The 12842-nt window shown below is 36.9% G+C and overlaps 1 protein-coding gene across 1 annotated transcript in view; it reads left to right on the top strand.

Moving 5' to 3' along the window:
- Positions 1-12842, top strand: part of THEMIS (thymocyte selection associated) — a 180141-nt gene that overhangs the window by 165144 nt on the left and 2155 nt on the right. Inside the window, exon 5 of the mRNA XM_014781211.2 lies at positions 2025-2179. Within this exon, the coding sequence (XP_014636697.1) occupies positions 2025-2179 (155 nt within the window). The remainder of the gene's footprint in view (positions 1-2024; positions 2180-12842) is intronic.

Genomic DNA, 12842 nt, shown 5'->3' with positions numbered 1-12842 from the left:
TAACTTGAAATAATAATGTATTTTCCAAAAGTATCTAATTCAAAATCATGAAAGTACTTAGATGCTAGTTGAATCCGCTTCTTTCCAAAGCCATGTGGTAATACAATAACGACAATAAATTTAAAAATTCACACTGAGTGATGGACTTACGTTTTTGTGGGCTGTGGATGGGTCAACTATAAACAAGTGTAGTGGTTTAGTTCTAGGTAATACCAACATTCAAACTCTGATCTTTTGAGTTGTTCCCGGTAGTATCATCAGGATTGTATATTTTGCCATTGGAGAAGGAACTTGAGAATTATCTACAAATGACTTTCCACACTCTATTTCAATTCTCTTTTTAAACAATTTAAGAAATTGTGTTTGAACAAGTTAGAGTATGAGACCATGTCATATTTGTATTTGTGTTCTCACACTACATCCACTGTCTGGGATACTATAGATAAATGGCTGTTGGATGTACCACTTATCTATTGCCATACAAGGCTGCATAGTCACCAGAAAGACTTAATGTCATACGGTCAAAAACACATTTATTTAGTTCATGAGGCTATGAGGTTCAGCTGATCTGAGTTAGTTTCAGTGGATCTAGGCTGGGTTCACCCAAATGTCTGGGGTTCTACAGGCTGTTGGTTGTCTCCGCTCAGATGACTGGGGTAACCTGATTCTGATCTCCTGCTCAGCCTCCAGCAGGCTGGTTTAGGCCTGTTCTTATGTCATAGTGGAAGGACAAGAATAAGCAAAACCAATTGTGCAAGCATCTTTCAAGTCTCTGTTTGTGTCACATGTGTCAATATCTTGTTGGTTCAGAAGAAGCCACGTGGATAAGTCAAAAGTCAGAGTAGGAGGGTACTGTAAAATTACATGGAAAGGACATGCATACAGAAGAGGTTGAAGAATTGGGGCCACCAGGGCAACCAGTCCACTACATTGAATGAAGAAATGAACAAATGGATCATAGAGTGACATGAAGTGCACTGGGCTAAGGGCTGGGAGACATGCTGCTGAGGCTCGGCCCTGTGCATTCTGTTAATTTGGGTAAATTATTTAGTCATGCTGGACCCTAATTTCCTTATTGGCTTTTTCCAAGCTTTAAAGACTTTGATATAAGCTTTTAATGAATTTAATGCTATACACAGTCTGTAGGAGGAACTTTTAAGGAAAGTTGTTCATGATCCTATCCTTTAGTGAGCCAAAATGGCTAATGTGGATGACGAAAATTGACTGGCGAATTTTGACTCTACGAATCATTGAATAATTTATAATCACACTCAAACTGAAAAACTTCTAGTTTGAATATGAGTATGAAGCAAAGCACTGAAAATTCAATTTCCTATTTAGGTCTGTAGTTTTTGCTCCTATCTAATGATTCTTTTGAAGCATATAATATGTCAGTATAATATCAAACACTATGACATCTCTTATGTGTGAGATGAGTTTTAGGGTCGATTGATGTTGTGCCTTAATAATTCATGGTTGTAATGAATTATTATTCTTAAATTGACTAGAGGAGCTTTGTCAAGTTTGCATAATGCTAATTGAAGTGTGGGTTATTTTAAAGTAGATATTATGATTTGTTTCATATAAAGAGTACAGATAATACAGAAAAGAAACTTGCTCTCCATTATACAATATATAATTATATAATATATATTGAAATGCTGGATTATTTAACTATAAGAATAAAAACTGAGTGAAAATATTCTAGATGAAAAATCTATTATCAGCTTCACAAGAAGAAGGTAATATGCACAAATGGTCTTTGAAGATGATTTTCTGTGTCTGAGATGACTTCGTATTTTAGTCACTTAGATTGCCTCAAAAATTTCACACCTAGATTACCAAAATATATTGGTGAAAATATAATTTGGAACTCACTTTGACATAGAACATGTTCTGTTTCAAATATCCATAAATAATTTGCCATATGATAAATGTTCATCCTTGTCATATCTCTGGGAAGTGTTTATTTTGGGCTGATAATTTACATGTGAAATCATTCACTCTGGCCTGTGTCATTTCAGAGTCTCCATGTAGACACATCCAAGAAACCGCACTCAAATCAAGCTGGCCTGGATTCAAGAGCACCAGTTGGTTGTCAAAATGATTTGGCCAATCGGGAGAAAGAGAGAAGCAAGAGTGGGCCAGCTGCAGTCGCAGGGCAACAATGTAACCACAGGTCAGTTAAGCCTCGTGGTATTGGTTTTAACTGCCTACATGACAAATCCACAATGTACGGATTCTTACTACCATTTTGTTCGGAGTATATGGCTCTGCCAAAGTGGCCACCCTGCCCTGCAAATCTCATTGAAATGTGGTTTCAAGTGTAGCATAATATTAAACCCTCACAATAATGATAGGTCTGTTCATTGTTTGCTGTCATTAGATTTTTCTCCTCATTTATGGTTTCCACAGCCAAGAAAGTGTATTGTAAGACAGCTTGTATCATTACGACAATATTTTGAAATTTTTGCTAGAATTAACAAGAAGGGTTAATGGCTCAAAAAGAGGTTAAAATAATTGAGATGTTTTTAATTTAAAGAACTGTCGGCTATGTAATCTAATGCAGAACTGAATGATGATAGTTTGGTTTATAGAGATAGTGATCTGATATTTTTCATCTCTACTGGAAGCAAAGCAAGAGAAAATGGACTTGTGGAGAAGTTGACAGCATTCAATTAAGTGACCCAGAGTAACTTCCATATTGTGGAAATCTGGGATGAGTTAGCAAGGGAAATGAGAATAGTCTTCCTTGGCAATATTTTAGAGACAACAAACAGCTCAATTTCTATTACATTTTATCTTTGAAACTTCACCTTTCGTTTGTAAGAAAATTGAAACTGTAATTATTCTTAAGCATATGGTTTATTCCTTTCCTCTCTTTATTTGGTTTTGTAGCTAGCACTCTTTTTTCCTCCAACGGCGTTAAAAAGTCAAAATACAAGATATAAAGTCTCTGAAGTGTTTCTGGTGAAACTCTGTCTGTGCAATCGGGGTTCTTTCATGTAGTTAGCTTACTGGCTTCTGACACTCCTATAAAAATATCCCATAGAGTTTTTCTTATTACCTTTTCATTGACTCTCTCCGAGTGATAAAAATGAAATTCTGTAAAGGGCTTTGAAAACCATGCATATTGCAATTTCTCCAAATTTCAAATACTAATCAAGCATGATTATAAAAGAAACAACTACTACAGTGAAAATTGTTGCAACGTGTTCAGTCTCAAGCCATTATTATTCATTGGAAACAATTTTTTTCCTTAAGATTATAGATTCTAAAAAGTACCAGATAACACAATTCCTGAGATCAAAATTTTTGTTTCAGTCATAGGAAAACTTGTTATCTGATCTACCCCTGTGTGTGCATCTTCCTGGGATGGTATGTGGCAGCCCCAGTCTTGCACCCTGAATGAATAGTGCAGAATATGTTACAGACCAAGGCATCACCTGCTTTAGCATATTGCCTGTAAAGTGATAGTTTAGGGAAAAAGAGGACCTGGAATTAAAGTAGTGGTTCTAGGCAAGTGAGATTTCCTAACTTTATTTAAGAGAATAAAATAAAATCTCCTTAGTTAGATTAATTTCATCACGCATTTATTTAGAAATTATTTAGTATGCTTCTCTGGGCAATATTTAATTTGCTTCCTTATTTGTAATAAATTACAGAGTCTGTCTTCCTGATGAATTAGAGTTGTATGACAATCCATATGTAAAAATACAAAAGTTAAGTAAAGCAGAAATATGATTCTTTAAACTTCATTTTTATCTTGTCTAATATAGTATATGTTTCTTCATTTGAAAAAAGAAAAAAAGACCCATTGGATCTCCACTTACCATGCTTGGGATGGATAGCTCCTCTCTGAATATTCAGTAACTACCTTGGCATCCAGGATGGGCAAATGATACCCTTTCTGAGCTTTCTCCTCTTTTTAGTGCTTAGACTCAAGTCAGTCATTTCCCGAAGTTGCTTTGGGTGAGAGTGGCAGCTTTAGAGTCTTAGTAGCATATCACGGACAAAAGCAAAAACAAAACAAAAACTTTATTAAGAGGGAGTGCCGCTTTTCTAGTTTTGCTCCTTCTGGACACCCAGATCTTATTCTTTCAGTTAGATGAAGTGCAACCATTTTAGATATGTATCTGATCATTACGCTAAAGGGCATTCTTTATTTTGGAATTCAATGTAAACAACTGGAATGTTGGCCGTGAATGGCTGAATGCACGTTGTATGATGAGAGTCTACTCTTGCAGCCAGCAGTACAGTCGACTATACCTCAGAATTGGTGCTATCAGTCCCAGCTCCTCTTCACTAAGACACTGATGAAAATGCTCTACCATGTCTCGTGGATGACCTTCTCTGGGCCCTTGATTCACTCTGTTTGCTCCACGATGCCGATGTCTTATTTTAGGAACATTGTTATTAAGTCTGCACATTATTTGGTCCATAAATTACTGAAAGAACAGTTCTCTGAAAGTAGGATGATTAAGTGGTTAACCTTTGGAGTCTGAACTCAGACTGCTGGGTTTAAATCTTGGCCTCCCACTTGCTAGCTGTGTACCATGAGCAATTTGTTAACGTCTCTATCTTTTTATGTATAAAATTGAGTTAATAATAGCACTATACCATAGGCTATTTTGAAGACTACATTAGATAAAATAGGTTAAATTTAGTATAGTACATAATAAACCCCAATTGAACCATAGCTATTATAAATAACTTCTGCATCTTTATGAGTTGATTGCTAAGGAAAACTTTGCTTCCCAACAGTACGTTCTGCAAAGTGCTGGCTGTGACCACCTGATGTGACTCTTGCAGTCTCTGAGTTTCTGTCTGTACTTTTTTCCTTCGAGAACTGTATCCTATTGGGAATTTCAGGGTCTCTATGAATCCTATGGACATGGAAGGTGATTAGAAACCTTGGGCAATGAGTCCAAAAAACACTGCAATTGTGCAGAGACGTGGAAGCCCTGACCTTCCCTAGTGGACCTCATCCCTGTCTTACCTCAGCTGCAGTAGCTCAGGAAGAGCACAGGGTTTCATTGTTTAATCAGTTTAAGCGCTATTTTTGGTAGATGACGTGTTAAGTGCAAATGTTTGTTTTAAGCTATTTGTTGCATGTCCAGTTCCCGGGGTGGACTTGCACATGGAAAGTTTATTGGAAAGTGCTCTCAGGAACAGCACATAAGGCAGAGGAACCAAAGCAGGTCTGGACACAGGGAGAAGTTGAATCATAAAGCAGTCACAACAAAGACCTCAGTTGAGCTCAGGAGCTGGCGTGGCTCTTCAGAGTTGTCCTGTATTGGTGTGAGGATGCCAGGCTTTTATAGCCCTGCATCAATCAATCATCGACGCAGCTGCCCTGAGAAGGGGGAGTGACTGTGGGCAAGATGGCTTCCTTCAGCCAAGGTCAAATTCATTTGGAATCAGAGGATTATCATTTAGCTGTGAGGAGGATGTGGTTATTATGTAGGTCACTCATTAATTTCAGTGATTGCTTCTGGTGATCTGACTGGCTAAACAAGAGGCTGATTTCTTTTTTCCTCCTTATGTGTCTCTTTAGAAACTGCAAGATTTGCCAGAAAGGATAATCTTTTAAAATATGCCTATTTGGTTTTGCCCTACATAAGTGTTCTCTACTGAGCATATTTTATACTCCTGATCAACATTCTCTCATGGAATTTCCTTTCTTTCGAAGCTTCAACTATGTTCTTCTAATTATTCCTACATCTTTAGACTGACCCCATGCCATGACTCATCCTTCATAAATTAAACTTGTCAAGTAGTGAGATGAACTTTGAGTCCGAAAATAAAATGCAGGTACCCTAAGGTCCAGTCCCAGCTCTGCACAACCTAGATGTGTAGCCTTCCATAAACCACTTCATTTTTCTGAGTTATACTTTCCTCACCAAAGTAGAAGGTGTGCCAGGTAACCTGAATTCTGAAAGCATGTGATTCTATGGCCCATTCTGATATCATAGAGTAATATAACTGTTGCTCATGTCTAAGTAAGACTCACATAGAAATGATTCACCACATCTAGGAACCTATTTATTGTGGTAAATTAAACAGATGAGAGGCAACAAGCTCCATAGAAAAATTCTTCACTGAGGTCAAGGTGGAAACTAGAAATAAAGAATGCATTTATAGGAAAATACAGAAGTCTTTGTATTGAGCTTTAATTTAATCTTAATGTTAAACCTAAACTTCAGATTTTACTTGTATGATGGGAAACAAAACATAAGACAGTTCCCTATCAGGACGATTTTGAAAGTGGCAATTCTATATTAAAGACCTTGACTGAATGACTGAATATATGCTATCAAGAGGTAAGCACTTTAGGTATCATAAAATATATTCTTGTTTCTCAATTGTAATAAAGGAACACTTCAATAATTCAGTATTATTCTAAGTAGTGTGTAAGTCTAAGCTCAATAATTATGTTTACTCCAAGGACTAGAAAACCTGTTATCTAAAATATTGGATAATTTCAGGGCCAGCCCCGTGGCCTAGTGGTTAAGTTTGGTGCACTCCACTTCAGCGGCCAGGGTTCGGTTCATGGGTGCAGACCTATACCACTTGTCGGCAGCCATGCGGTGGCAGTGACCCACATACAAACAGAGGAAGATTTGCACAGATGTCAGCTCAGGGTGAATCTTCCTCAGCAAAAAATAAATAAATAAATAAAATATTGGATACTTTCAAACTGGTAATCTGAAATCTGATATATGTTTTATCCTCCTATTTAACATCAATGCGGATTTTTCATAATATAAACAAAATAATGATACTAGTAGAATTTCCTTTACATTTCCAGGGGGTATTATCTCAGTTTGGAAATACTGACAGCCTGTAGTAAAATGTTATAAAATTGCTCTTCGTTTTATAGCAACCTATTTTCCTCTTCTAAGAAGGTTTAAATGTTTAAGAATATGCTAGAAGGGGAACCCACAGTCACTTCATTCTTTGAACAATTCTGAAATATCATTTCCTAATAGGCAGCCGTGTGAGTACTGACAGCCTTGTCCCTCTTCTTCCCTAGAGATTAATTTATTTCCTGCAGTGCTTGCTATTCATGGAAAATCTGACTTGTCAGCCTTCACCAATGGGAGATCTCATCAGCAGAATGTTAATTATAAAAGCAAAACCATGTACCATATTGAAAAGGAAAAACAGTTCTCTAGAAAAAGAAACATTATTCTTCTTTTCTTTTTTTTTTTTTGTTTCACTCCATTCTCTCCTCATTCTGTGGCTGGACAGGAACATTAACCACTGGGAAAACAGTCTGTGAGATGGTGGGGCATAGAGGACCACGTACAGGCTTTGCAACCAGGCAGACCCAAGACTGAGCGCTAATTCAAAGACTGTCACATTTCTTTGTGATTTTATTTCCTCATCTATAAAATGGGGATAAAAATACCTGCCTCACATGAAATTGTGTAATGAGACTGGCACAGAGTAGACACTAAAAAATTATTTTATCATTTTCATAGAACTCAATCAACAGACTTTATTTAGCACTTTCTGCATATTGATTGTTGTAGTTTGGTATTAACTGAGTCTCATGTTGGTTCACAAAGGAATCTATTAAGATTTGAAGGCATGTATCTTTCAGCTCTTAGGAGCTAGGAGTGTTAGATGGAGAGAGGTTATTGAGGTGTCCTGTTGAAAGTCTTGTCTACTGTCCACGTCCTCTCGCTTCTCATTATTACCACTCTTAGAGTTTTTATAATGTCTGCTAGAGATGTATGAACTTATTATTATTTGCACCAAGTTCTTCAAAAAATCAAAAAACTCTTTGCTAATAGTTTTAGATCTATCTAGTAGGACTTAAAACTGCATTTGAGTTTATTTTAAAAAATTATATTCTCTAAAATAAAAATTGACGGTTTCTATTTGATTCAGTATCAGAAATAAAACTTTGGTGAATTAAATATTGAGACAAAAAAGACAATAGCATGGCAGCAAAGTAGAGATAAGGTTGAAAAATACTTACTGGATGAAGAAGCAAAATCAATTATTTTAAACCCAGAACGATCACTATTTCAGTAAATGATTATGATTACCAAGTCTGTTTAGGTGAATTAACTTTCTTCTTATTCCTTCTCCATTATTTTATGATCTGAGTGTAACACTAGAAAGAAAGAGCAATTGAAGCATTAGATGATAAAATAAAAAAAGAAGAGATGTCATCGTGCAAACTCGTAAGACCTGAGACCTAATACAGGGCTGCTACAAGCAGAGATGAGCTGTGTGCGTGATGTGCAATTTATGATAAGTAGTGTTCTTTCATATGACAAAATAATATATTTTTAAAGACCATTGACAGTATCTGAACTTGGGTGGAACAAGGGACTGGATCTATATGGTGACCTCTGACTTTGACCTTTATGGAGTTATGTACAAATCATTGATTGATTCTTTTTAATGGTAAATGCATCTTTTTAAAGTATGGAGTTTACTTCTAAATAATAAGCTTTTGAGCTTCTCCCCAATTCCCTAATTTTCCTCATGAACAACTTTCAATCTTATCATTTTTAATTTCTTTCCCCCTTTCTTCTAACCTTTATTCTTATTGGCAGGTGACAATCCTTATTATTCCAAACCAATTCTGGTTCTTATTTCATTCAAGAAGCCCATCATTATTCTGACCATGAACTAAGCAAAGCAAGAACAGATGACAGTAACTTTCAAAATTTATCTCAGTGATTCTTTAAGTTCTTATGCATAAAAAAGTCACTTAATGAGCATGTTAAAAATACATATTCTTGGGATCTGCTCTCTAGAACAGCATTGGCAAACTCTGGCAGTGGTCAGATCTGTCCCATTACCTGCTTTCGTATAACCCATGAGGTAAGAATGTTTGTTTTTCTCATTTTAAATGGTTGGAAAAAAATTAAAAGAAGAGGAACATTTTCTAACCCTTGAAAATTAGATGAAATTCACATTTTAATGTCTGTATAAAGTTTTATTGGAATACAGCCTCATTCATTCATTTACGTTTTGTCTATGGCTGCTTTCATGCTATATCAGCAGAGTTGAGTAGTTTTGACAGAGACCATGTGCAAAGCCTAAAATATTTACTCTCTGGTCCTTTAAAGTAAAAGTTTGCAACCTCTGCTCTAGAAAGTCTGATTCAGAAGTTCTCAGGTTGGAACTTGGAATCTATTTCAACACGTTTCGTGGGTGATTCTGATGCCAGAGGTCTCTGGACCATGCTGGAAAATAATGCAGTAGAAGAATCGTAAACATCCTTTCTCTTCTTCTCACTCATCACACCCACATCATCAGCAAATCCTATCAGCTTTATCTTCAAACACTATCTAGAGTATGACCATTTTTACCACGTTCGCTGCTATCAACCTAGTCCACACCATTGTCATTTCTCGCCTGGATTTTTATATTGGCTTCCTAACTAGTCTATCTGCTTCTTCCCTTGCCTCATACTGTCCATTCTCAATACAACAGCCAGTGTGAACGTGTTAAAATCTTAGGCAGATGATGTAACTACTTTCCTCAAAATCCTCTAGTGGTCTCTCTACTTCTTCCTCTTTCTCACTATTTTAGCTACATTGGCCTCCTAACCGTTCCTCAAAAATTCTAGGGGCGCTCCATCCTCAATGCTTACACAGGCTGTCTTCTCTAAGTGGCATAATCTTCCCTGCAGAGATCTACATGGCTTCCAGGTTTGCCTCCTTTAGGTCTTTCCTCAGCCATTACCTTCTTGGTGATCCTGTCTGTAACCACCTTATTTTAAATCGTAACCTTTCTAACTGGGACTGCCTATCTTCCCTTATACCATCTAACATTCTATACACTTTCCCTCTTTATTTTGTTTATGGGACACTTTCCTCACATGAGGGAACCATGAGGTCAGGGATTTTTATCAATTTGCTCTATCCTTAGATTCTAGAGGAGTGCCTGACTCATTGTAGGCTCTCAATAAATATTTCTTGAATAAAGAAATGAACCCCAGACTCCCATTCTGTATTTGACAGATAATGTATGACACCTATCAAACATTTTCCGTATGCAAAAACAGTTGTCAGGAGTATAAATATAAGACTCATTTCTGAAAAATGATGCCATATCCACTTAACCACTGCAGAGGAGAGGAAGAATAAAGCAGCTATTTCAATCGCAACCAATTCATTAGTTACAATAGGTGCTAATGAAAGTAGAGGATGGGCACAAGTATGAAAATGGGTCCATGGAAGAAAATCCAGCTGAAAATGTTTGGAAGAGATTCCAGGAAACTGCATTTCACAATCCAGCTGCCTCCTAAAGAAGGTAGATGTGCTCACTGCAGGTTTGACTGGTCACCATCAAGTTGAGCAAGTTGAGGAGACTGGTACTCAAGTACCCAAAAGGGAAAATGAGCAGAGTATTACTGGCCTTGGTTCAGATGAACTCTTCAGGAAACATCAGCTTTACAAGAGAATGTAAAGCAATTTTAGGTATACTTGAACTTGATTCCTCTGAAATAAGAGGAAATGGAGATTTTCTTTCGCTTTAATCCTCTCGTTCAAAAAATTACTCATCTAATTTTATTTATATCAAGCTTCATTTTGTGGATTGAACAGTAGGTTATTCTCACAAAGATGTAGATTTTGACAGTTGAAGGACACTTCTGACTATTGAAAGATATTTTTTAGAGAGAAAAACAAAACAAAATGAAACTACCTTCTATATCTATTCCTCTATGGATGAAGTGTTTGGCTTGATCTTCAAGGAACTGAGTGTACATGATTCCACATTACTCAGTTAATTTGAATATCTAAGTAATTGTGACTCTTCAAAAGTAATCAGTGAATATTTAATTCAATGTAAAAAACGTCGCCTCCATATTAGTTTGTGACAGTTCCAAAAGGAGTGGTTGATGAATGCCAAAAGTGTTCAGGGTTTTAAATCAATTTGAATTTTAAAACCTAAATAATTGTCAGAAAAATCAGTTCCTGCACATTCTGAGATTTCTTGAAAGTTAATGCAATAAAGAATACAGTTTCTATTCAATATGAAATCTGCTCTGTCAATTTTAGCATGCCACCAGAGCAAAGATATTTCTTAGAACATTCCTGTATTGAGTGGAAGATTGGGCTAGATCAGGCAGAAAGACGTGACTTGTAAGGTCCCTTCCAAAACTAAGTTTGCTTAAATCCTATTATTTTATATTGAGATAATTTAATTATTCTAATTCCTTCACCTCCCATTTTTCTGCTTAACTATGTACTATCTTAAATCAGTTTATTGACAAGGGAGAGTGAGACTAATAACTGTCAAGATGACAGATTGAACTTTCAAACGACAGGCTTATAATAGTTTTATGTGAATATTAGGTGGTAATAGCAAGTAATATTTCTGTAGCACTTTACATTTTACAAAGCACTTGCAGACCCATTATTTCATTTGATATTTCCTCAACTCTATGATTCAGTTATTACTCTCAAAACTCATCCACAGATAAGGGAATGAAATTCAGAGATTCTTCAAGACACACAGCCAGTAAGTCTTAGAATTAGGAATCAGACGTAAGTCTTCAGATTCTGCTTCTCTGTGCTATAATGTATATCCATTTCATTTGCCTTCACTCCCCTTCTTCCCCCAGGAAAAACAAAGCTGAGAAATACTGTTGTTATCCCTTGTTACAGATAAAGTCACAAAGATAGTAGGTGATAGAACTGGGAAATAAATCAGGGCACACTGCCTAAAAGTCCTGTGTTCTTTCATCTATAATGTGTATTCTGCAATGTGTAGTTTTTTTGCTGTTTGTGATGTAAGGAAGGCCTAGACATCTAAAGGCAGCAGTTGGGGATAGTGGATGATGAGAGAGAGCATGAAATCAAGGCAAGCATGGAATCCAGACTATCTTTCTCTCATCAGGCCACTGACTACCCCCATCCTGCCCCCAGCCCCCAGCCCCAGTTAGCACTGAGGGGAGATGTTGACAGAGGAAAATAAATTCAGGCTGTTGGGGGGAATTAACATGATGTGTGGAGAAATTCTGCTTCGACATCCGCTTTCTTCTTTCCCAATTAGTCTGTGAGCTCTTCAGAAGTCACAAAACTATATTTTGTCTTTATATTTCTCGTGTATAATAAAAATAGCTAACAGTTGCTGAGACAGTAAAACTCTTCACTGTAAAGTACAAAACCGTTTACATTTATTAACTTAATCTTTGCCATATAACTATAAAATAGGCATTATTATATCGCCCCTCTTTTTTTTAGATGAGGAAATGAGGCACATAAAAGTTAGATAAATTCCTTAAGGTTATAGAGTTAGTATGTAGCAGAAAAATAGGGAAGGAAGAAAGGGAGGAAGGAAACAAGGAGGGAGAAGTTGGGGAGGGGAGGAGAGAAAGAAAGGGAGGGAGAGAGACAAGGAAAGAAGGAAAACAAGGGAAGAAGAGAGAGAGAGGGAAGGAGAGAGAAGGAGGAAAGGAAGGAAGAAGTGGAGGGAAAAAGGGAAGAAGGTAGGGAAGATGGCAGGAAGGAAAGGAGGGAGGGAGAAAGGGAGGAAGGAGGAAGTCATAGGCTAATGAACACTCAGGGGCAAGAGCCTCAGAGGGCTTCTCTCCACATCCAGGTGGCAGCACTTAACAGTCACTAGTACAAAAGAGGAATGCGAGAGCTAGAGAGACCAGTTTTCTGTACCTCTTGACCATTAAGTATAGTGCTAGTGTGTGCTATTAGAGTTTTTTTAAACCACCCATTCCCCATGCTCCACAAAGCCGCGATGGCAAGAATGATGTCTTGTCTAACTCAGAATTTCTATTTGCAGTGTAGCTTTCTGTACTGGAGAGTTTGATATGATGTTGTGTTCAAGTCAAGTCTGTGTATATGTTCATA

This window comes from Ceratotherium simum, chromosome 19, assembly GCF_057802395.1.
Source record: "Ceratotherium simum simum isolate JZ-2026a chromosome 19, ASM5780239v1, whole genome shotgun sequence".
Classification (NCBI taxonomy): Eukaryota; Metazoa; Chordata; class Mammalia; order Perissodactyla; family Rhinocerotidae; genus Ceratotherium; species Ceratotherium simum.
The sequence above is the reverse complement of the archived record's forward strand: the minus strand, read 5'-3'. Positions and strand labels throughout refer to the sequence as shown.